Genomic DNA, 24,676 nt, shown 5'->3' with positions numbered 1-24,676 from the left:
AGAATCCCTAAAGCCAATTATGCCTAAGTTTCTTGCTCCTCTGGGAAATTGATTCCTCAAAAGCCTTTCCTGCTCTTTCCGCAAGGCGTAATGCAAAAGTAAGCAAGTAAAGCAAGGTGTAATGGAAAAGTCGGCAGCAAAAGCAAATTCTTCCTTTCCTTTCTTGAGGTACATTTTTTTTTTTCGCATCTACACCAACAGGCGCTCTGTTTTACAACTCGCAGGTGTTTCCACTCTTTAACTTCAGCACGGCTAGGTGCCAATGCAAAACTCTCACCCTATATGATTCTTATCTGCAAACAAAATTAATCTCAACTATTTCTAACCAAGAGGATTTCATTGATTGGAGCTGTAATGCCCAACTATTGCCGAAAAAAGAAAACCTAAACCAAGAAACCAAGATCAAGGCTGATTCAAAAGAACCAAGAGAACAGGGGATTCCGCTGACAAAATGAAGCATATTACACACAATACAGGATGCAAGGTAATTGCAGTATACCTAAGCACAAACCAGTTCACACATATATAAGGGATCCGTGATAACATAAAGGAAAAAGAAAAAAGCATATAAGCCTACAGATTCCACCTGCAAAACAGATTAACAAAAACAAATATACACCGAGATCTTTAGCCTCCAGTCCATATAAAAAAACAACATGGCCCACAAAAAGCTATTAAAATTGGAGTATGCAAGTGCAAAGGATAAAGTCGTAAGATTCCACCAAGCTGGTATCCCCCAGCCAAGTTGTTACTACCCGATTATGAGAGTTCCTTCTGCACAGGCCCTCATCATCATTTCCAGAGTTCTTCAATTTCAGCAGGATGACAAATGGTATTCAGTCATCCTCATCAGTTATCTCAAACACCAAAGTTCTGATGGGATTATTAGCAGACAAAGATAGCCCTGATCTTCCATCCACATCCTTGCAGAGAGACAGTGCAGGATTTTGCTTGGTTTTAGAGAGCCCAAGATTGACGGAAGCTTCTACCAGATGCATTCCTACTTTTTCTCTAGGTGCATCTCTCGAAGCTCTTGAATTAGGTGCCAACACTGACAAAGAATGTCTTTGTGGAGGTGTTTTGGGTACAAGACTCGATGGTATACCAACTTGTATATTCTGAGAGCCAATGGCAAATTGAGCCTTCATGTTTTCCTTATTGTTCTGTTGGAGTTCCATGCAAGAGAAGGCTAAGTTTGAGGTCACCTCATCATAACCCGAGAAATATCTATTTATTATGCCTGAAATTGATACTGTTCCGGATATTGTTTCACTGGGGCATTCTATTGCTGAACTGAGATCTCCCTGTCTATCAGCTCTAGGTGCAAAAGGAAGAATGCTCTCCTGGGACGAAAGATGCCTTTGCTTGATTCTGTTTGTTGGGCACTTCGCAGTGATATTTTTCATTAATCTGTTGCAGTTCTTCTTTTCCCTCTTTGAAAAATAGACTGTTCTCGGAATATCCAAGCACGCAGCTTTGAAGCAGGACAGTTTTTTCATTTTCAATTTTTTTCTTCTGAGCTTTCTGCTATTCTTTTTAGCAGCTGCAACAAAAACTAGGCTTTTGCAGTATAAGAAACTTCACTAAACCAGGAGAGAAAATGCAAATATTTGATGCTACATATTCAGCTGAACCTGTTTGGTCTTGTATATGACACACTGCAATATAGAGAAACCAGCCATTTGCACCCTGAAAAGCATGCTTCAGGACAAATGATTCAGATAGGTAGTAGAAGCATGATTTTTTCCTCACCTGTTATGATCAAAGGAAAATAAAAGGAATTTACATAAATAGTATTTGATAATAGGCACAAATAGAACATAAAGCAGCAGGAAGAAAGTAATATTACAACTTACCTTTAATCCACATACACGGACCTTCCCATGTTCAGGGAAACAATTCAAATGCGCCATCTCAAATTTTCCTGCAAAAGGATGATGATACTGATCCTCGTTAAAACCTTTTATTAGTCCCAGTCTCCCAGCAGATCATCAACAAGGTCCCCCTCTCCCCATTTTGCACTCCCACATCAATTCTACAGTATGAGGAATGTTCATTCTTTTCCCTCTTGCTTTTGGTTTGAAGGATTGGCTCTTCCACTGAGGAAAGCCATTTAGAGTTGCTTCCAAAAACAAGTACTTAGAGAATGAAGCCAATCCTAGCACAACACCTAAGAACAGCCACAAAGCAACAGGAGACGTACATCCACTACTTTCAATGGGATCTCCCTTCCAATATTCATCTGGGAACATGCCATATTAGCTCTATGCAATGTTTCATATATGAGATGGCCAGAAAAGTGAAAAATGCAAACTTGATTGTCTTTGTCACGTCAATATCCTTCTCAGTTCCAGCAATATCTAGAAGTAAAGAGTTATGCAACGATAGTTGCTCATGTTTACAGCATTTGTGGTGAAAGTAACACCGAATTACATCTAGCCAAATGAATGTTTTTGTTTCCCCTCATTCAATAGCCAAAGAGTACTTTTACGATCCCAACGAGTCAAAAGTAATTTAAAACACGAAGTTCCTGCCTCCTCACACCTAGCTCTTACATAAAAGCAAAACTTTGAAAATGCTGCAGAACTAGACCATGAGGAGCATTGCACACATATTGATCCACCCCAAGATTCCGCAAAATGAGTGACCTTGTTAATTAACCTTTGGATCCCTGGGAACCCACAACGAAAAAGTTCACATTTTTGTCGTACTAGTCAAAATTGAAAACTTGCAATACATGCAGAAAATTAAAGAATGTAAATGAAGATGACGAGACAAAAGCAATTATATTAGAAAGACTCACTCTTGAAATCCCCTACTGTGGATTCTTGGGAAACAGCCACGGCAATGCGCGTCCCCAGATTTGTGACAGCAAAAACTAGTTTTTCCTGTAATTTCAGATGAGCCATTGAAATCTGAAGGCATGACCCAACGGCCCACCATGGATATGGATTCCCTGACAGCAAAGACAGGCTGGCTTTTCACATCTTTGTGGAACTTCGCTTGGAGTTCAGGATGAAAGATTTCTTTGGGATATTCTGCTAAACCTCACAGGATGCATCTACATCAAATGTAATTTGTCTAAATTACAGTTATACCCCTTAAACCTCAAGAGGGGTCAGCGTATAATTTTTTTTTAAAAAAAAAAGGGATAGCTAAGAAATGTGCTCCCAAAACGACGTCGTTTATTCCGTGGAAGTAATTATAATCACGCGGGATGAAGGTACAGCAGCATCCTCACCCTCGGAATTACCTCGCAAACAGGAGCAAGATTGAATTTTCAATGCTGCCACAAGCGCTTTCAGTCCCAGTACTCAATTCTTCACAACTTCTCTCAGCTTCTGCATTAATTGGTACGACTACTAAGAGAGTGATGTTAGCCAAAAAAACTCGACAATCCAACTCAGCAACAACTTCTACTCGCAAAACTGGTAGTAACTCCTAATTTCCATATCTGAAATCAAAGCTTTGTGTATATGCAAATGAGTATGTGTTGACAGGCATATGATATGATGTTCAGCTATGTAAGAAAGATTCCTCCTTTTTGGGCACGATGTTTGAACTTCTTTTTTTTTTTTGTGTTTGATTAGCTTTGGAATGCCAATTTTAGGTCCTTTCAATCCTACAAGCAAGACCCAGAAGCTAAATGTGGAAGTTTCACCTCACAGAGCTGGTAAACGAAAGCTGCATGCATGATATTGGATTTCTCAATTTGGTTTAACTATACTGTAGCCAGTATGGAGAGCCACGTGATGACTTTTATCTGTGCCATGCGTAGTTATTACCCACGTATATGTGTGCGTTTGTTTGCTTTTCCAGTGTCTGCTGTTAGGTTGATGCGAATAGAGCTTGGTGGTGCTTTTGCTGACCTATTGAATGAGCAAGGAAAGGGTTCGGGGGATAATGAGATGCGGTATGTTGAAAGGACTCTTGGATTTCGCACTCGAGACTTGGATGATAGGGATTTGAGACTGGTATTCTTCCTTCCTCATGTTTCTTTGAAATTAGTTTTTTTTTTCTGAATTGCGAATGGAGAGGTCAAAATTGTGTTTGCCTAGCTGGAATCCAGTTAAATATGCCGTTTTCCTTTCTATTTGGCTGAGTTTCAGGATGTTTGAAAATTAATCATCCAGCTCTTGGAGGTAGGAACAATGAAGTGGTGGAATTAAATCTCGTAATGTGTTTGGAAACTATTACTTGCAATTTGTAGGTTACCGACATTGTGGGAGGCACCATTCGCTGGAGAAGATATCTTGATCATCTGATTCTTTCATTATGCCATGATGAAGACACATTTAGAGGCATGGAGCCTCTTCTTTTACAGGTTAAAAGAGCTTCTATTTATGAGCTTGTTTTCTAGTAATGATGGTCTGGATTTTTGTTTCTTGAATACCGGCTTTGACCTAGCATAAAAATGGAGTTTGGTTATGTATCAAGTCACTGTTTGCTCCTTGTGCAAAGATGCAGGGTGAGAGTTCTGATTATGATAGCATTGCACTGACCTGTTTCTTTGTCCTTTAAGCATTGTTCAATGTCATCAAAAGCATTTAAGTTTTAAGGTATTTGTCTCAAAATTGTAAGATGTATGTGTGATTGTTCCATCTTTTTCATCAGATTCTTCGAATTGGTTTCTATGAAATCGTGAAGTTAGAAATGCCCCCATATGCTGTTGTGGATGAGGTAAACCCTGATCATCTTGGTTTTTTCAACTGAATTCCCTTTTTGTTAAACATAATCTATAGCTTTTTTAAATTTGAATAGTCCGACAAAGTAAATGCCATAGCGTTTGCATATTTTTGATTCAAAATGTTCTGTTTATCACAGAATGTGAGACTGGCCAAGGTCGCCCTCAGACCTGGTGCTGGTAACTTGGTCAATGGAATTCTGAGAAAGCTAGTTTTACTCAAGGTACGCTTTGTTATGAATTAGAGAATCAAAGTTTGTCTAGTCAAACTTCTCAGTGGATCATGGATCTTTCATTTGGTTATGCAGGAAAGTAACACCCTTCCTTCACCAAAAGTGGAGGGTGATGATCGTCAGCAAGCACGTGCTCTTGCGACTATTTATTCTCATCCAGTTGTAGGTTCAACACCTTTTTCTCTAGTTGTATAAATATTGATGATTTACTTGGAGTTTAGGGCAACTGGATCACTGAGTTTGTTTGGATAAGAGTTTATTTGGATGATTTATTTGAGATAATTACCGTAGCACTTTTTGTGAGGTGATGTATGTGAGATAAAAAAGTGATTGGGATTTGTGAGGCAAATTATTTTTTTTCAAATTATCTCTATCCAAACACACTCACTATCTTTTTTCATGCAGATATGGATTGACTCCGTCAATACATATGATAAAGCTTTATTATTCTTTCTTAAACATCAGCCTTAAGAAATTGATTGAAAGTGTTAAATGTGCATCCAAAAGTAAGAACCTTATCTCTTGTCATCTCAATCTAACTTGACCTCATTGTGACCTACTATATCTAGTGGATGGTCAGACGCTGGATAAAATTTCTTGGGCATGAAGAAGCAATTAGATTAATGATATGGAACAACAGAGATCCTACTTTCAATCTGAGGTTTGTATTCTTTCAGTGATGTTTGAATCATAAGGTCAATGGCTTTGTCATTCCATGACACTAAATTTCAGGGCAAACATTAGTAAAGGTTTTCGAAGGGCTGACCTTATAGAACAGCTTGAAAAGTTGAAGGTGATTACTCAACCCTATTGCTTTCTTACATCATGTATCCTGATTTGATGTATATTGTCTTCTTGGAATTCTGAATAGATGGAACTGATGTGGGAGGATTTCTAGATCTCTTTTATCAGAAATTGTGATAGTTACAACTGGAAGTTAAATTTACATAATTTTGGGTCTTATGCCAAATGTTATTGGTGTGCAGTCTTGTTGGATGTTCTTGAGGAATTGCTTGACAATGCTCACATTTAGTGTTTAATGTTCATAATCATGGAATTGTTGATCTTCTTCAGTGTTGACATGCTTATATTTCAGAACAGGACAATCTTAATAATTACATCTTCCTGCCCATTTCTAAAACTTTAGGTTCCACATGACATTTCTCCACACTTGGATGATTTTGTCCGCATCAAAACTGGGATGCAGGTATAAGTTCTTCAAATTGGCTTTAGGTGCATTTAATTGTGTTTTATAGTTTACAGCATCTTTCACTCTTTATTTTTGATACCTCGCACTTAAACTTAGGACTACAATTTCTTGTTGATTGCTTATAGGATGGGAAAAAAAGATTTCATTTCTTTTATTTCTTGAATTCTCTGTAAGGATTTGACATATCTAATAATCTAAGAATTTCTGTTTGTGGGTGGTAAAGACCAAGCTGTAAGGTTCTGATGTCTTTTGTAAATCAAGCTATTGTTATTGCTTTGTCTTATGACTAGAATATGCCTAAAGTTCATACTGAAATTACAGATTCTAGGGCTTTTAAAGTTCAAAATTATATGTTATTGGTGTATCATGTATATCTTTCGGATTCCTGATTGTTTGGCATTTTCTCCTCTCAGATTGTTATACAAGCTGGATTGCTTAAAGATGGTTTTTGTTCTGTCCAAGATGAGAGTGCTGGTAATTTTTACTGCCATATGACTATGTAGAACCTCTGGACCTCATTGAAACATTGAACAGGAGGTATCAAAGTAATGTGGAATTTCAACAGGGTCAATTTTCATATAGTGAAGTTCTCTGTCTCTTCTTCTCTTGCCCTCTTATTTCAAATGAGTGGTGTTCATTATTTGCCTTTTCTCAAATATAATGAAGTTGGCTACAGATTTTAATATTTTTCCAATCTAGCAGCTGGTAGTTTAAGCATTATAGATACGTGATTTGTTTCACATGGTTCACATATAATACCTTTTAGACATCTTGGGGCAGGACTGGTTGTCTCCATTGTCGATCCACAACCTGGTGAGAGCATTCTAGATTGTTGTGCTGCTCCAGGAGGAAAAACACTTTTCTTGGCATCCTGTTTATATGGAAAAGGTAATACTTCTAGGTCTGGGTGCTTTGACAGGTGAGATTTCTATAGCCTAGGAATTGACTGAGCATGTTACGTCAAATTTCGGAAGTGAAGAGTGGAAGCTTTACTATCTATGAATGTGAAGCATCTAAACATGCATAAGTGCACATGTATGAAACTTCGTAGACAATAAAATAAACGTTACATTTGTTCTTTCAATTTTAGCTGTCAAGTGTCATTTCTTTTATTGATAATAAATTTTGCATGATTATCAATTTTTTTAAGAATTCACCATGTACAGTTTGTTGTAAAATTGGTGTCAGAACCCACTATATAGAGTTTATTGTAAAGTTGGTGTCAGAGCTCACAATGTGGAGTTTGTTGTAAAGTTGGTGTCTTCTTTTGGGAGTGTTTCTGCTACAGATAAACGTGAGAAATACTAGAGCTGAGTGTAACTTTTCACACATCCCCTATCCTACTTGAATACTACAGTACTTTATATAACAATTATGGAGGGGGAAGGCAGTGGAAGTTACTATCCACATATAATATTTGATTTGGAAAAAGCATTATTCAGATTTAATGATGCTTGTAATTCTTTGCTACTTTTTCAGGTATGGTAACTGCAGTTGACATAAATAAGGGGCGTCTGCGAATCCTTAAAGAGACTGCAAAAAAGCATCAAGTTCAGAATGTTGTTACTGCTGTTCATGCTGATCTCCGAACATTTGCTGTGAGAATCATCCTCTTCTTCTTCTTCTTTTCTCATTTCACTTAACGGTGATGGTAGAAAGTCTCGAAGACTGAATTATTTTGTGTCTGGCTTCTTGCTGGTTGATTGCTCTTATTTTCATTATATCTCAGGAGAATAACCATGTCATGTATGACAAAGTTCTTCTGGATGCACCTTGTTCCGGATTGGGTGTGCTCTCTAAGGTGTCCAAAGAGTCCCTTATCTTTTTCCTTGAAATTTTTCTTTGAATATTAAGAGATTTCTCTTTGGTTAGACTTCTGCTTTCTTCTTTAATTGTTTAGACTTTTATTTTCTTCCCTTTTTTTGCTGAAGAGAGCGGATTTGCGCTGGAATAGGCGGTTGGAAGACATGGAACAACTTAAAGCTTTGCAAGATGAACTTCTTGATTCAGCTTCAGTGTGAGATTAAAAGTTTCATTTTTACTGTCTGAGTATGATATTTCATATTAGACCAGTAAGATTGCATTTTTGTACTAATAGTTCATTGTTTTCTTTGAGAAAGCAGTAACTCATAAATTGTGAGTTCCATCCCTCTTCGAGAATCGAGACTTCCACTTCTTAAGCTGCAATTTTGCCCTGTTAAATGGATTTTTTTTTAAATCCATCTTTATCTTGTGAGGTTTTAAAATTCAATATAAATTTCTGAGAGAAGCCAGAACTAATTAGTTTTCAACCTGTTGTTAAACCGTTCTTGCATCGAATTCCTTTGGATTTCAACTCAGAAGACTGATCCTTGTTGTCACAATTTATCAACTGTGGCAAGCCAGGAATGGCAAGTTGTTCCAGGCAAAGCAAGTGCCATCTTTAGGAATTATGCAAACTATTACTGATACAGTACAATATGTGGTAAAGTCTTGGGGCAATTTCTCAAGGAATAGAGATAATTGTAATCTTACAATGGAGGGGCATATCTCTGAATCAGTTCTGCTAAGAGATACTGATTTGGTTGTTCATTTGTATATAATGTATAGTTTTAGAGTTTTGTATTCATGTAGTAAGGGCATACCCTGAAGTGTAAATTTCTTGGCCTTATTCAATAAAAGTTTCACATTTACTCAAAAAAAAAAAAAAACCTTCTAGTGTTATACGGGTGTGTAAGCAATTATTACTAGTTTTAGATGGTAATTAATTGATTTTATTTTTCTATTGGTGTATGTATGTAACTGTATAGCTAGTGTTGTAAAAGTATTTGAATTTCTGTAACCCTTCATGCTTGTGGCATCTCTAGGTTGGTGAAACCTGGTGGACTTCTAATATACAGCACCTGTTCCATTGATCTGGAAGAGAATGAGCAGAGAGTTGCTTCGTTTCTTCTCAGGCATCCAGTAATGACATTTGCGCTTTGTCCTGCTACTGTTTTTTCTGTTTTCAAAATTGTGCCATGTTCCTTGCTTAGTGCTCACAGATTGTTTCCTGGGATTAGCTAAGAACTTAATTGAAATTTTGGGGGAATCTTGCTTACTATATGTAACTGCTGATATTCTAAATTAGAAACATATTATACAAAATTTGCTCGTAAGCCCCTCATTTTGATTTTAGAACCTAATTTTATGAACATGATGCAGATGAAACCTTGCATATTCTGATTTTTAGCGTATAATTCATAGAATTACTTCTTCTTGGGAATTGAAAAGACCAAATTAATTGTGTATTGAGCATTTTGGTGTTTTACTGCCTCAGTTGTTAAACACTAAAATTTGAAGCATTATTTGCTGATGCAGGAATTTGTTGTAGATACAGCTGACGGATATGTACCTCATGAGTTTGTCGCTGAAAATGGCTTTTATCACTGTAATCCTGTAAAGCATTCACTTGATGGAGCATTTGCAGCTCGTCTTATTCGATCTTATTGACTGAAGACTGGATGGCACACTATTAAGTTTCCTTATTGCCTATTGAATCCTGCATAAATGGATCATCATCATTTGTTCCTTTAGGTAGCTAACATTCTTCTTCGGCAAAGTAAAAAGTATGCTTACTTTTTGTTCATAAAATTTTGAACCAAAGTGTACTAGTCAAAGCATCTTAATAGCAGTACATATTTGTTGACGCTTGGAATATTTCTTGTGTTGTACTTCATTTGTCATACTTATGCAGGGGCTTAATGCTTCACTTGTTGACAAACATGCAACCCCATTTTTCGACTGAACTTCATTTCTGTCCTTGTAATTTGGTGAAGCATTCACTTTCGATGGAGCCTTTGCTGATTGTCATCCATGATCAATATATGATGAGTAAGTTAATAGTACTTTTAACTGTCTATAACCTGAGATTTCTCCCCAGCATAGCTAGTATTTTTTTAGCAAACTAGTCCTGACATAATTTATCAAGTTTGACTGCTTTGCTAAACATGGACCAATTGTTACTTCGTTTTCTTGAAGTTGCATTAAAGTTCTTAAATTTCATTGGGGAGTGATTGCTGGAGATGGCTGAGCTGAGACATGGTACATGTAGTACAAGGGACACGCAAGTAGGAAATTGTTAAGAATACTGCAGCAACAGAGTAGAAGCACAGAACTGGCTCGCTTGGAAAGCAATGAGTTGCAGTGCAGAGTCTACAGACTGCAGAAATGGTATGCACATAGTAGGACGCAAAACTGAGGTTTCTCTCAAATATACTGCTTTGGTTTTTAGGAGAATTGCTTTAGCTTTAACACTGGAGAAAACCATTTATCACAGTTTGCAGGCATTGGTTGGGTGTAAAATATATGGACTATCTTGTAATTTAAATGACTCAGTTCATTTATTAGCATTTGGTTGTTGAGGTACCAAATGCGAGTGCTGTAGCTCATCTGTTTCAGCTTTAGTCAAGTTTGGCAAGTGTTCAGTGTTTGCAGCATCCAAGCGTAGAGAGTTTGCTTCCTGCCAGCAGCTACCCCTGATGTGGCAATGGAATGTTATTCTCCTGCTTTTGTATATCGATTCCCTCGTTAATTAAACCAGCATATCCCATATGAGCAAGATATAGTACTGACAAGACTCAGAAACTGGGATAGGAAGTCATCTGAGGGGGAAAATTTTCTTTTTTCGTTGCATCATTAATATGTTTTACAATCAATTTTTTATATTTTTAACTATCTTTTTATCAGACGTATATTGCATCACTCACAAAAAAAATGGAATATATTTTTGTTCTAAAAAAGAAATTCAAATAATCTTCAATTCAATTCAAACGGACCCAATTTATTTCTCAGGCTTCAGAAAGAGCTAAAGCGTGATATTCAACACTTCACATAAAATCAGGGCTTTACTCCAAATGCCCTCAAAGGCGGGCTTTTTTGGCCCGATACAATGTTGAGCCTTGAAGTCTAAATCAGTTTAAATGTTCTTGCCTCCGTAGTCCGGTGTTAACCAACCGTCAAAACAGTCCACAGAGCAAGAGAGGAGTGGTTGGAGTATCAGGAGAACTAGGAGCAGTTTCGACATCAACAAAATCAGAAAAAGAACTCGAGAGTCTGCGAGCAACCTCCCATTACCAGATTTACCGACAATTCATACAGATGCAGCATGGAGGAAAACTAGTGGTAAAGCTGGGCTAGGAATTGTTGCAAGAGGAAGTGCAAAAATATAACAGTTGAGAAGTGTGCAAATGCTGCATTGGGGGAAGAACTCGCAATCATAGAAGCAATGGTGAGAGCTAAAAAGGAAGGCTTTGGGGGGGGGGGGGGGGGAGATCGTGATACAGTCGGATTGTATAGGCATCATAGACAGAATCAATGGTGGAGGGAACTATGAAGATGCCATTATGGGGACGATCCTGGAGGATATAGGATTTGCCTAAAGAACAGTTTCTCTGAATGTTAGTAGTACTTCACTTTCATCAGAAGGCAATGCAACTCTGTTAGTTGGCTATAGACTTGAAACGTGACGTTTGCTGGAGGGACTCCATTCAAGCAGCCCAGGAAGATTGCTGGGCCGTTGTCTAATCATCATATTCATATTATGGTTGGTTATATGAAATAGTACAATTTCTGTCGTTTGGGAAAAGAAGAAGAAGAAGAAAAATAGCATAAAATCAAATAGCCCAATAAGCTTTGAACACGTAGTACTCTGCCCCAGCCCCAGTGGTAAAATAAATCATCAGTTATGAATGGTAGTAGTAAATTCTATAGAACTAAAATCCCAGTAGTAAGAATGGTAGTAGTAATGAAGAATCTCTTCACGATTAGGGCTTTTCATAAAAGCCTAATCTCTCTCTCCTCATCAACCCGCCATTTCTTCTGCTCTTCTTCTTCATCAGCTTCTACATTCGCTATTAAAAATGTTACAAAATCCAACTTTGAGTCCGCGCTCAACGACCTCCGGCTCTACGTTAAAGACGCCGACTTTGTCGCCGTCGATTTGGAAATGACCGGCGTCACCAGCGCTCCCTGGAGAGAGTCCTTCGAGCTCGACCGCTTTGATATTCAGTACCTCAAAGTTAAAGACTCCGCTGAGAAATTCGCCGCTGTCCAGTTCGGCGTTTGCCCTTTTCGATGGGAGCCGCACAGACAGTCCTTCGTTGCTCATCCGTAAGAGCTTGGCTGACCATTCTTTTTTTTTTGGAAGTTAAATTGCATTGTGTTGAAGGATTGGGTTAACTTCCTTTTCCCTGATTTGTCCTGTTTGGTTGTTCAATATGGCAGCTATGATGGAGGATATGACATGTTTTAGTTAGTTTAATGCTAAAAGATTGAATTTTTGGAGGCAAAAACAAGGATTTCACCATTGTTTCTTATGGGAAAGAGAACATCAGTTGCTTTTATCTTGCAAAGCTGATTAAGAAAATGAAACTCGGTTTGGGGTACCTGGGTTTCTTAATTAGGCATTTAGGCCTTTGAATGCTGGTATTGCTGTTGAACTGGAGGAACAATAGGAGTTTAGTGTTCCACTCTCACCGCTGTCATTGCATTTGAGCTTTGTGAATAATATGTAGATTTGAAGTTTCATTTGCTGCTAACATCGTATTGGGAAGTGTTGCTCATGTTGTGATGTTGAATTGACAGGCATAACTTCTACTTATTCCCGCGCCAAGAAATTAAGGGGGATGATACATCATATGAATTTCTTTGCCAGACAACCTCTATCGATTTCTTGGCTAAATACCAGTTTGATTTCAATTTGTGTATACGTGAAGGTATCTTCTTTAATTTCTCCATCGTCTTTGTTTTTCTTAGAACCATCTTTTTTTATTCTTTACCACAGAAAGAAGAACTAAGAAGAAGGACGAAGAATAGAGGATAAAAACACCAAATTGCCAATTGAATTCTTATTACTAATTATAAGACATTAAATGGTTGCTTTTGTTTTGAGATTTTACACTTCTTTGTAATCTCAGGAGTGTCTTATTTATCCAGAAGCCAAGAAAAGGAAGCATTGGGGCGGTTAAATGCGAGGTACAAGGACCGTCTACTTGATTCTTCTTCATGCTGGAGAGAAGGTGTAGACACTAAATTAGTAAGAGTTGCTGACATTCTGTTTTCTGAGAGACTCAAGAACAAAATCGCTGAATGGCATGATGGGTTGTTAGGAGATAGAAATGGAGCATCACAAACTTGGAAGACATCAAATGATTCCAAACAACAATTAAAAACCATTTTCTTCAAGATGCGTCCAGCCCTTGATCTCACTGGCTTTACATCTCATCAACTAAGGTTGATTCAGTTGGTAATGTGTAATTGTTGTTTTTAGTAATCCTTGACATTTTGTTCCTTCTTATTTCTATGATTGGTTCATGCTTTACCTAAATCTTATGGGGTGCCTTTATACTTCTCGTGATGCCTTCGAGACCATGGCTTTGATAGGCTTATATCCTTTGCAATCTCTGACCTCCAGTTCTCTATGAGCACCTTACTGCCCATTGTAGGTTTTGGTTGTGTCAAGTACCAAACTTTGATGTGTATCTGTTGGCCTTTCTTCTGAGACCACTTGGATATGAGTTGTTTCAGCCCTAGGCCACAGAAAAAAGCAACTTGTCCTATTTGCAGTAAATACAATGGATGCGATAGAAGATTCCACACTGTTCCAGTGGGGTAGTTAGTGAATAGTCAGATATTTATGGAAATCCATGTATGCCAAAAGTCATGTTTTATTCGAATTTTCATTGAAATTGTTTTTTTTTTGCCCAGGAAAACTCCCCTTGGGTTGGATACCTGAAGCACTTATGCCACAATGACACCATTACTTTAAGCTGCTTACTGTTTATCTGCACTTGCTCCTGCATTGCTATTTTGTAAAGCTGACAACAATAGTCATTTTTCATTATTTTGGTGTATATCTTGTTTACTTTTGATGTATCTATAAACTTGAAATATGTAGGTCGTAAAGAATCATTTTGAAGATCTTGTATATGCCTGTGTGGCTGGTGAAAGTTCCTCACAGCAGTTAATTGTCTACACAGATTCAGCAAGTGGTAGGGACTTACTTATGGTAAGCTGTAGGGTAATCCTGGGAAAAAAATTTTCCCCTAGTGCTTGAAGTTTTCAGGCAGGGAAAGCAACTTTTTTTTTTCTTTTTGGGTAAAGAAATCAATATAAATTTTTTTTGTGCTATTTATAGTGGTTTGTGACCTGCACTTTTCAATGGGCATTCTATTTGCATTGGACATTTTCTGCATCTTGGTGAATTAGCTATTTGATAGATTTGCAGTAATTGAGCTAAAGATTATCCATTAGCTTAAAGTGGTTAAAAGAACACAGTGGAAAAACCAATATGTTATTGCCTCGTTTAGTATTAATTGCTACTCGTGTGGATTTGATCTCTTATTCCCCAATCTTTTGCAGAAAGAATTGAAGGATTGCCTTTGCAAAGAAGCAGAAATGAAGATCAAAGCTGCTATTGGATTTCGACATGTTATTGATCTCCTCTCTTCTGAAAAAAAGTTGATTGTGGGTCACAATAGCTTTCTCGGTATGACAAAACAGGAAATTTGTCCAAGTATAATCTCTGTATGCATTTTTGGTTTCGCTTAAAAGCTTTGTCAATCTGGTACAGATATTGCACATATATACCGAAAATTCATTGGTCCTCTTCCTTCGACTGCCAAAGAGTATGTTATCTCTATCCAGAAGTTCTTCCCCTACATAGTAGATACAAAGGTGCTGCTGAATGCAAGCACTGTCTGTCAAAAAATTTCGAAGAAGAGTAGCACTTCATTATCGAAAGCATTTGCCTTACTATGTCCACAAATTGCTTCGGGTGTTAAAACCTCTGGTTTGGCTGATAAACGACTTGTTAAAGTGGAGGTTCAAGTTGATAATAAGAGGTTTGCTTTCTCTATTGCTTTTATTTGCTTCTATTTCTGCTAGTAAAATGACAAAATTCTCGAGCATGGCTTAATTCATTTCTATCTTAGTATCTTTGGCCTGAATGGTAGATCACATGGTAACATCTGAGTCTCTACGTGAACTATCTTTTGGATTGTGCATATGTATCATAAATACCGCAACAGTCACAACTGAAGCATTTGGAAGAAAAATAATCTGTAGATTTCTAAATTCTACATGCATCACTCCCTACATCCAACAGATGATTATTTTCCATTGTGCCTTATGGTTCTGAAATTATGTCATCTGCAGGTCCTTAAACTGGAACTCTGGAGCCAAGCATGAAGCTGGATATGATGCATTTATGACAGGTTGTGTTTTTGCCCAGGCATGCAGTCACCTTGGTGTTGATTTCACACTTAATCCATCATCGGTAGATTTGTCTCACCATGAGAAGCTTCAGGAGTACATCAATCTTCTCTATCTTAGCTGGATTAATGGAGATATCATTGACCTAAAAACTGGGGAACGTAAGGCGGACTCTATTTGTTCTAAAGGCTTCAAAGCCCATCACTCGAAGATTTTGTTTTCAAACACAGTTCTGTTGTGGGCATTTCCGGCTAAGCTCAAGGCAAGTGAGATTAGAGAATGTTTTTGTAAAGTTTTTGGTTCATCTTCTATTACCTTCATCTACCACGTGGACAAAACTGCTGTCTTTATCCAGTTCAGCAAACAAGAACTGGTATCAGATTTTCTGGTATTGAAGGAAACTTTAGAAAGAAGTAATGATCCAATCTCAGTTTTGCATCCCCTCTCAAAGGTATTGCAAGGGGGACGCACTCGTGCTGCCAGTTATGAGGTTTATAAACAGATATGCAGTTCAACTATTTCAAAAGTTTTCTTTGCAGATCAGGCTGAGGCCGTTGGTATTGAATGGAACGCCAAATTATCAAAACCTGTTTTAGAGGTGGAAAGACAGGTTGACTTTGAGGCCAGTGAAAATCAGCTTTACACTGATACTCGCAATGAAACAGAGATAGTCTCTGGGATAGATCCTCCACTTTATATGCATAGCCCGACTGATGAACTGGATTCTTTGTGCCCCGCTGAAGCTCAGATGAGCAAATAATGTAGGAAAATCTTATATCTGTCCAAGAGGCCTCGTCTGATGTCTTCTAATTGAATTGATTGGACTATAATCAAGAGAAAGTATTCATACTTCATACGGAACGATCTCCATATAGTTGATGAAATTGTTCGCTGAATCAATCAGTTAGATGTATAGTGTAAGTTGTTCGCTGGTTGAATCAGTAGATGTATAGTAACCCTTGAAACAGACAACCAATTTTGTTTAACTGGGAGTCTATCGAATCATCTTTTCATGATTTCCCTCCCTTTTCACTTATTCTTAATCTGCTGTAATGCTGTTGCCGAAATCACAGTATGACACTTCAGGAATTGCTTTTCCAGTCTATCCATCAAAACAGTGATAAAGAACTCGAGCGGATATGCTGTGGTCGGTAGCTTGGATGCCGGCATCTGCCCATAAAATCGATCGATCTGCCAACCGCTATTGCTTTAATGTCCGATTGGGGTGAGCAAAATTACGCAAGAGTAGAACTAAAACCAATATTACCGACATTTGAAGGTTGTTTGGGAGGTAATAAAGTGCACGCAGTCATAACCCAAAAAATATATAAATATATATCAATGACTTCATCGAGAAAATCGTTTTGCCATTGCAAACTGGAAGAGATCATGCAAAAGATCTACGTAGGCAAATTTCAAGCAGTAGCAACCTATCCTGGAAAGAGATCGTCCAACAATTAAGGATTGAAATCCAATACAAAATAAAAATCTTTTGATGCCACATAAAAATGCTTCCTACATCAACCAATAGAGAAAAACGATGACGCCTCCAAGAAACGTCATGAAGTACGATGCAACAGTGAGCTTGTCAGTAGAATTAAGCGCGGGCGGCCCCCAGTTGTTGGAGTTGTCCCAAATATCTTCTCCTCCGCCGCCATTAGGATTGGGTGCAGCCGGTGATGGAGCAGCTTGAGGGGACTCAACTTCTTCGGAGGGGTGCATCACTCGAATGACGAGCCTTTGGCCGGATTTGCAGTGGCCTGGCTGCCCGCTGATGAAATAGAAGAGCCCAGATCGTTCAAATTGGAAGACGGTGTTCCCGTCGTCAAACTTGGAAATTGGATGCGATGTTCTGCAGTTTTCATAGTCACTGGAGCTGACTACCAGCACCGAGTCCTCTTCATACCTGAAGTCTGCAATGAGAGACCACAAAATTGATTGACTTGTAGATATTAATATCGCAACTAATCATTGGAGATTCTTTTCTACAATATTTAGTATTTCATTTTCAGGGGAATCTTTCTTGTTTCTAATCGACCGTGTACAACACTAGCTACCAGGAAAATGACAAAAGAATGATCAAATCGACTTCGTAGCTAGTTCATCAATTTACAATGGGCCCCAGTATATCCCCATGCATGCATGTGCATGTAGTAGATTAAAACAACAACAGCAACAACAACATTTTCACTCATCCATCAAGAATGTAAGAACAGAAGTAAAATGGAGTGCAAAACTGGTAATTAAGGAAGGTTAGAGCAGCAGAAGGATGAACAGTGTGGAGAAGACGATGGATGATGTTGAATTGTAAAAGCTAGCTAGGAACTCACAAACAGAATCTCCAATGTGGAATCTGTGTCTGGTAGCCCAGTGGCTATATGTTTCAGTCTGGTTTCCAGTCGGTTTGACCCAGCCTTCCTCACCCCCGACTTGGAACTGGAACGAAGATACCAAGACAGCCATTATGGAGGCAACAGATAGGGGCCATAATATGGCATTTTTCAAGACTTGGGCGGTAGTTATTGCTGAAGAAGCCATTACTTGGTTACTTCCTAATGATGGCAACGGATTGCTGGAAAAGAGAGCAAAAACTAGAGCAGAAATGAGATTTATTGCTATAATTCCAGCAGTGACATTATTATTTATATTTATTATAGGCAACAAATACACAGAAGCATGGCAGTTAAAAGGTGGTGACGAGGAGTCGTGGGAAGTGGGGTTGTTCAGTTTAGCTTACGTGACTTCCTAATGTCGCTAGTGGTGGGCTGTTGTGGACAACGTGAAATTTTATTGGGCTTAGAGTCCAATTTCCCAAATGCCCGTTGGAGCTTGTTCATCGCTTCCCAGGGCCCAATCCTCCTCGACGGAAAAATTCTTGTGCTTTTACTACTCTTCATTCAGAATTCGAAGTAATTCCTATAGGGCAGATTCCTAAAGAAAACCACTAATTCATAGTTAAGGTGCTAGGAATGGAAGCTGAGCAACACGCATCAAGATTAAGATGTGCAGAAAAAACAGAACTCTCAGCTTTCACAATGCATTCGAAAAAAAAAAGAAAAAAAACTACAAAAGCCTTCCTCAGTAGTATTCAGAATGCATGTGGTAGATCTTTATCAAGAAGTCCAAAAAAGGGTCTAAATTCACACGTGATATGAAGATGACCAGTCCCCAAGTTGTTCATTGGTTTTCAATTCAATGTGATTAGGATTTTACAGTGATTCTTGATTGTAATACTAGTAGATGTACAGCACTTTCCTGTGATCAATTTTGGGATTTCGACAAGTGAGAGGAGCAAAAAGAAGGAAGTTACACTCTTCCCACGGTGCCTTGCGCACATCTTCAATTTGAAAATGAGAACCCAAAAAACAACCACCCGGGATGTCTCCAAGTTGCAAGAGCAAGTCATTATCTTTCTAGTTTTGGCTTCACATACCATTTATTGGTGCTTAGTCTGTTCATTGTCAAACTGCAAAATTTGGGTCGGAAGCGTTACAACAAGTTCTCGGTCCAATCAATTCGTAATTGCACTTGCTTCTTAGTTCATGCATTAAAAACTCTCATACTACTCTACATGCCAATCCGCCACTGACTTTAGTCTTTCATGTAAAACGATATGTTGTGGTTGTATCTCGCTCCTATTGTACTGGTGGTCAAGAGAAGTGGTGAGGAAGGAGGTCTCTGATCCCTATAAATTAGCTTCTCTTCTTCATGTCCCTCGGTCACTGTTTTATTGCTGCAACAGTTGATGACCAATACGTCTCTATTTTATCTCCACTTTCTTCTTCACAGATTTCTTTTTCCTCGTAAATCATGCATTAACACATGCTTACATGTTCTGTAGTGCCCTAAAGGATTATCATTTCATGTGGGGTTCCTAAAGTCTCTTTTAGCAGACGTATATATGTATGTCCTTATCCTCTTTACTTTAATGACCACATGCAGTGTTTTCATGGTTGCTACTTGCTACTGAATTCATCAGTTTGTTTAACTTTCTCTAATAGATTCTTCCAATCTTTAAAGGTGCACTATTTTCTGTCTCTTTACCACCAGGATTTGCATGTTTGTCTTACTCTTTGCTGATTTTGATCACCATTTTCTCTATTTTTGCAGGAGATTTGCTCCCCTGAATGAAGTTAGATTGAGGGTTGAGAAGAGCTGTTGACAGAAGAGAGAGAGCACAGCCCGCCATTACTGAGAATGTCGTCACTTTTTGCGGGATTGTGCTCTCTCTTCTTCTGCCAAACACAGCGCCAACTTTTCTCGACGTGGCAATCCCAGATCCCAGATCACCCTGCGCCTGCGGTTTGCTCTGAATTCCTCATCTTTGGGCATGTCTTTTTCTATCTTTGTATTTAGTCCTGACACGAAGCAAGATCAAAATTACACATTACTGTAGGTCTTCTAGAGAAGTTACAGAAACTAAAAGGTTCTGCAAATGTTTGACAGCTATAAAAGAAGTGAATGACTTGGAGGATCTAATAGTTTTTCTTGTGGAGAATGATATGATTGAAAAGTTGATGCTATATCTTTTGTATTTGAATGATAAATTAGTGAATATGAAACAGAAATTTAGCATTATTTCCCCCCTCTCACTAAAACTGAGAATCAAGTTCGGTAAATGTGTCCATAAGAACCTTTTCAGGTAACTAACTCAGTTGGATCAGTGACATTACAACGGCATGGATTTGAAAAACGTTGCATAATCTGATAATGCTTTGGTGGTGGAACCAGCAACTCTGGACTCCAACAAGTAATCAGCTGTCAATGGAGTATTAAACATAGAGATGCTGCCAAACAAAGTAAAAAAAAAAGGGGCTTCTGCTGGTTAGTTCTTGTTTTTCTTGATTGATGCAAGCCAAGAATCTTGTTACAAGACATGATCTGAATCCTATGGAGATCTTATTTCTCCTTACAGGGAAAACAAAAGTGTCATCAGAAAAGCGGTCTCTCAAAAGAAGTTTCATACCAACCATGTTCGAGTTACCCAAGATGAACAAGAAGGAAAGCTTCTGCAGAAAAAGAGTGAGTTGGTTTGAAAAAGAATGCAGCAGAAGTTGTCGTTTGATACCGTGCTACCATGTAGTGGAGTACCTCAAATCTTTGTGCGTGTATTCTTTAATTATGACTAAATTCAAGTGGATTCCAGCTTATTCCCTGTGAATGGATGAATTAAGATTTACTTCTTATGGTCTTAAATTTTTACCTATTCAAACATTCTTTTGAATGGACGATATCAACCTAGACAGAAGCTGGGATAAAAGGAATGAGTGAGCACATGAATAGAACAATTGCTAGCCAGCCAAGTGTGGGTTACTTACTTCAATATCGAGGTTTTTGTTCAAGAAAAAAAAAATTGCTACTCTTATTCGGTTTCGGCTTTATGAAAATTGAAAAGTTCGTAATGAAGTTACATGACCCAAAATGTTCGCCGAGCAGATGAGAAACAAGAAATCAAACAGCACAAATTGTTGAATTAATTGGAAATTAGGCGTGCAATGGACGCAGAAGGTGCTCTTTAGTGTCTGAATTAGCAAGAAATCAAACAGCATAAATTGCTGAATTAGTGTCTGAACCCTTTGGTATTCAAAGTGGGGTTCCTTCAGGAAGCCCAATCCCAAAGATTCTTTACGTTCGAAACAAGCATTAGCCAAAAAAACATTCGTTGAATTTCCCCTCAAATTCAACGTTTCCAACAGTTTATCACGTGGGAACATAACCAAGCCCTCAGCTTCAACAGTCACCTGAGTACTATCTGCAGCACCCAGACTATTCCATGCACATTATTGCATGAAAACCGGACATACTAAAAAAAAAAAAGGCATTTTCTTAACATATAAAAAAAACAGCAAAGAAACAATCACAGGACGAAAGACACGGGTATCTGAGTAATGTCTATAATCTATATTGGGCAAGTGTCTTCGCATGCAATTCTAATATCTTCGGGAGACTGCACAACATAGCAGAGTTCAATGGAATGACTTTGAACTCGAAATTTTACTTCAGAGTGCTAAAAAGAAACATTGGACTAAGAATACAAGTGAGCCTAACAGGTGTGGGGGGAAAGAAAGAATCAAAGAATCCAAGACGCAAATCCTCAAGAATATGACCTCTGGCTTCAGTCAACTACTATCTCAAATTGAGAGTCAGGGGTATTGCCTCCATCATCATCTGAAATAATATCATCTATGCTCAGTGGCAAGCTATTACAGAAAGTGAGGCTAGGTTTCACCCTTGGCACTGAAATAGGCTCTGCTTCATTGTTGAGAATCTGGAAGACCCTCCTCATGGTAGGCCTTTCTGCACTATCTGGATTTGCACAGCTCAAACCAATAAGCAGCAGTTTCCTCATTTCCTCATCTCTGAATTCACCATTTAATCTTTTATCTGCTGCTTCTGTAAGCTTTCCTTCAGAGTACAGCTTCCAAACCCAATCAATCAGATTGATCATTTTGTTGGCACTACCTTCTTTCTCAATTGGCCTTTTTCCGCAAGCTAGTTCAAGTATAACCACACCATAACTGAATACATCAGTTTTATCAGTTGCTTTTCCGTATTGAAGGTACTCAGGAGCAAGGTATCCCATGGTTCCGGCAGTAAGTGTTGAAAGAGGACTCTTATCATGATCCATGAGTCTTGCCAATCCGAAATCCCCAAGCCTTGCATTATAGCTCCCATCAAGCATTATGTTACTGGTTTTTATGTCCCTATGGATCACTTGCTGCTCGCATTCTTGATGCAAATAGGTGAGAACAGATGCCAGTCCAACGGCAATATTGTACCTGTATGGCCATTTCAGTGGATTGCCATTGTCGGTTTCTTGGTGCAACACTTTATCAAGACTTCCATTGGCCATAAACTCATATACGAGAAGTAATTCTCCCTTCTCAACGCACCATCCCTGCAGCTGAACCAGGTTCTTATGCCTCAAACAAGCAATGATTGACAATTCAGCAAGAAATTCAGATTTACCTTCATGGGTATGTTTTGATCTTTTAACGGCAAAAACGGCACCGGAATTTACGAAAAAGGCCTTGTAAACGGTACCAAAGGAACCATGCCCAATGACCCTATTGGCATGAAATCCTTTTGTGGCTGACTTGAGTTCTTGATAGCTGAATTGCCTTGGTCCTGTTACAAGCTCTGCTTTCAGGGTCTTCTCTGTTTTGTTCTCCTTCCATTTGTTGACAGAAATCCACCCAAATACTACAAGAACAGCACAAAAGAAAGCAGGACCAGCAATCCCAAAGCCCAATCCAAGCCTCCTGTGATGCCTATTGCCAGGATCAGAAACTGGGATTGGGGGATTTAAAGGCACAGAATTTTCAGTGACGTTATGAGGATGAATTCTTGGTCGTACAGGCCTAAAGCCCCGAGTCCGAAAGCTCCAATTTTCAATAAAGTGCAGCTCGGTACTTCCCTCAGTGGAACCAGAAAATCCCAAATACATAAAGTCCTTGAGATAACCAGACAGGTCAATATCAACCTTCAGGAGCGGCACCCCAGGCTTGAAACTTGAATAACTCAAGAACACATATAGCTTCTTTTCCTCATTCTTGTAATCAATCCAAGTAAAAATCAAGTTCCCACTTTTCAACGAAATACCCAGAGAAGCTGGATTGGCAGTCTTTATTGAGATCAGGCTATCGATATCCAAACCCACGTGATTATCATCAGGATCGTCAAAATGAGAATCTAGTTTTGTATCAAACTCGATGGCAATGAACCTGTTCTTCGTCAACTGTGTTGAATTCACAAGCCCCAGATACCCTCCTGGGCTCCCTAAAGTCTGATTATCAGGAGACAGAAAGAAGGTTAATCCATCTCCAGACGAAGAGGGATTGATGTTTTGAATCGAAAAAGCAAATCTTGTGGAGAAAGAGGCAGTGATGTTGGTTTCTGGATCAAAGAAGGCAATTGGGTTATTGTAGATTACAGAACCAGAGCTTGAAGATGGGACGCCAAGCTCTTTTGTCAGCCCTACAACACCATTTCTGAGATAAGAATCTCCAAGAAGAGTGAGATTTCTGAGAGCTAAAGATTGGAAGTCGAAATTCAGAGTAGTCCCGGAAGATGATGACGGTAGCGGTTGAATGTATTCGAAGTTGAAGAACAGAAAGAAAATTGAGAAAATAAGAAGCTTTCTTGAATACATTGTTGGATATCAATCTCATGTTCTGGAAAAATGGATTCTTGAAGGTTTGTTTGAGCTCATGAGGGCGGAGAATGGAGTTTCTTGAAGAGGTAAAGGTTGGATTTTTCTTCAAAATTTTATGAGGGAAAGGTAAGGAGAAAACTGAAAAGGAAGGGGAGCTGTGGCGTGGTGGTGGTGGTGGTGGGAAATGGGGGAATCTTGGCTTGGGTGGGAAAATGGGGTTTAAACGGTTATGAAAAGTGGGCGCGTGGGTCCGACTTTAAAGAAGAAGGGGGAAAAAAAACAATTTCACTAAAAAAAATATAAAGAAAAGGTGGGAGGGATTAAAATTTAAAAGTCTTTTATCCAAATCTTTAAAGTCTTGATGGGCCGAATCCGTAACGGTAATATAGGAAGGCTGGCTTTGGGAGCGGACAGATAAACGACCACTTCATTTGGACTTCAGTACTGATCACAGTTGTCGGTTAAGTAAGTTGCTGAGCTGCTGATGGTGATTGATAAAACACCAGCCACGCACACCAGGCACCACCCCCCAAAAAAAAATGCTTATACTATATACGAATTAATTGCGGTCAAAAACGGATTTGAATTTCAATCACATGGTTATAGAATTTATAAAAATATGAAATATTGTGCAGTTTTTTTAAATTTTTTGTACAACTAAAGGTAGCATATGTTGAGATATATTTACTAAAATGCCTTCATCTTGGTACATTTAAAACTTTAATTAATGGAGACATCTGAGTATTTTTAGAATATGAAAGTATTTTGCAACTGTTTTTGTACAAAGTATAACTCATATAAGTTTATATATTGGTGTTATTACCGAAATGATGTTATAGACATATTTAATTGAAGTGTGGCTTTTGTTGTACAATTAATACAAAGATATATTAACACATTGTGCAATTAACTCGTTGCTATATCTAACCGTTGGAGGGTATTCTTTTATTTGAAACAACTTATGTATACTCTTGGGTAATTTTCAATTGACATCTGTAGGGGTCTTTTGAAAATAGTAAAATTGTAAAAGCATTGATAAAATAAAATGTAAAAGTTTGTGCTGCAATTAGAATGTACTGTTATTAGTTTTGTCATATTCGATAACTATCGCTTTTCAAAATATACCATTATTTATCTAATTAAAAATTTTCTTTAACCACAGG

At 38.3% G+C, this 24,676-nt stretch overlaps 5 protein-coding genes across 9 annotated transcripts; 2 read left to right on the top strand and 3 right to left on the bottom strand.

Annotated features, from left to right (window-relative positions):
• Nucleotides 1–444: 444 nt before the first annotated feature.
• LOC113770134 lies at nt 445–3,036 on the bottom strand. Of its 2 annotated transcripts, none has more exons than XM_027314505.1 (4): nt 2,804–3,036; nt 1,857–1,924; nt 1,635–1,752; nt 445–1,555 (listed from the first exon to the last, which is right to left on the bottom strand). In XM_027314505.1, exons 1-4 carry the CDS (start codon nt 2,907–2,909, stop codon nt 837–839), a joined length of 1,011 nt encoding a protein of 336 aa, XP_027170306.1. In that variant the 5' UTR covers nt 2,910–3,036; the 3' UTR covers nt 445–836. The 2 variants fall into 2 exon arrangements, with proteins under 2 accessions (XP_027170306.1, XP_027170307.1); XM_027314506.1 differs by having other exon boundaries at nt 445–1,543.
• A 216-nt stretch (nt 3,037–3,252) lies between these two features.
• LOC113772441 (probable ribosomal RNA small subunit methyltransferase B) lies at nt 3,253–10,536 on the top strand. Of its 4 annotated transcripts, none has more exons than XM_027317033.1 (19): nt 3,253–3,431; nt 3,611–3,673; nt 3,820–3,974; nt 4,211–4,324; nt 4,615–4,680; nt 4,825–4,908; nt 4,993–5,079; nt 5,487–5,578; nt 5,650–5,710; nt 6,065–6,124; nt 6,541–6,601; nt 6,908–7,015; nt 7,607–7,725; nt 7,857–7,928; nt 8,059–8,144; nt 8,974–9,070; nt 9,467–9,682; nt 9,925–9,979; nt 10,127–10,536. In XM_027317033.1, exons 1-17 carry the CDS (start codon nt 3,284–3,286, stop codon nt 9,596–9,598), a joined length of 1,605 nt encoding a protein of 534 aa, XP_027172834.1. In that variant the 5' UTR covers nt 3,253–3,283; the 3' UTR covers nt 9,599–9,682; nt 9,925–9,979; nt 10,127–10,536. The 4 variants fall into 4 exon arrangements, with proteins under 4 accessions (XP_027172834.1, XP_027172832.1, XP_027172833.1 ...); XM_027317031.1 differs by having other exon boundaries at nt 9,843–9,979; XM_027317032.1 differs by having other exon boundaries at nt 9,467–9,714; nt 9,843–9,979.
• Nucleotides 10,537–11,880: 1,344 nt separating this feature from the next.
• Nucleotides 11,881–16,382, top strand: LOC113772537 (poly(A)-specific ribonuclease PARN). Its single transcript, XM_027317163.1, has 7 exons — nt 11,881–12,256; nt 12,731–12,861; nt 13,063–13,391; nt 14,043–14,153; nt 14,507–14,633; nt 14,718–14,988; nt 15,302–16,382. Exons 1-7 carry the CDS (start codon nt 11,892–11,894, stop codon nt 16,116–16,118), a joined length of 2,151 nt encoding a protein of 716 aa, XP_027172964.1. The 5' UTR covers nt 11,881–11,891; the 3' UTR covers nt 16,119–16,382.
• Nucleotides 16,383–16,873: 491 nt separating this feature from the next.
• On the bottom strand, nt 16,874–19,547 carry LOC113771976 (early nodulin-like protein 1). The gene is made up of 3 exons (XM_027316519.1): nt 19,429–19,547; nt 17,689–17,930; nt 16,874–17,271 (listed from the first exon to the last, which is right to left on the bottom strand). Exons 1-3 carry the CDS (start codon nt 19,545–19,547, stop codon nt 16,874–16,876), a joined length of 759 nt encoding a protein of 252 aa, XP_027172320.1.
• Nucleotides 19,548–21,256: 1,709 nt separating this feature from the next.
• LOC113770921 (probable L-type lectin-domain containing receptor kinase S.7) lies at nt 21,257–23,692 on the bottom strand. The gene has a single exon (XM_027315546.1). It carries the CDS (start codon nt 23,508–23,510, stop codon nt 21,474–21,476), a length of 2,037 nt encoding a protein of 678 aa, XP_027171347.1. The 5' UTR covers nt 23,511–23,692; the 3' UTR covers nt 21,257–21,473.
• Nucleotides 23,693–24,676: the final 984 nt, after the last annotated feature.

This window comes from Coffea eugenioides, chromosome 5, assembly GCF_003713205.1.
Source record: "Coffea eugenioides isolate CCC68of chromosome 5, Ceug_1.0, whole genome shotgun sequence".
Taxonomy (NCBI): domain Eukaryota; kingdom Viridiplantae; phylum Streptophyta; class Magnoliopsida; order Gentianales; family Rubiaceae; genus Coffea; species Coffea eugenioides.
The sequence above is the reverse complement of the archived record's forward strand: the minus strand, read 5'-3'. Positions and strand labels throughout refer to the sequence as shown.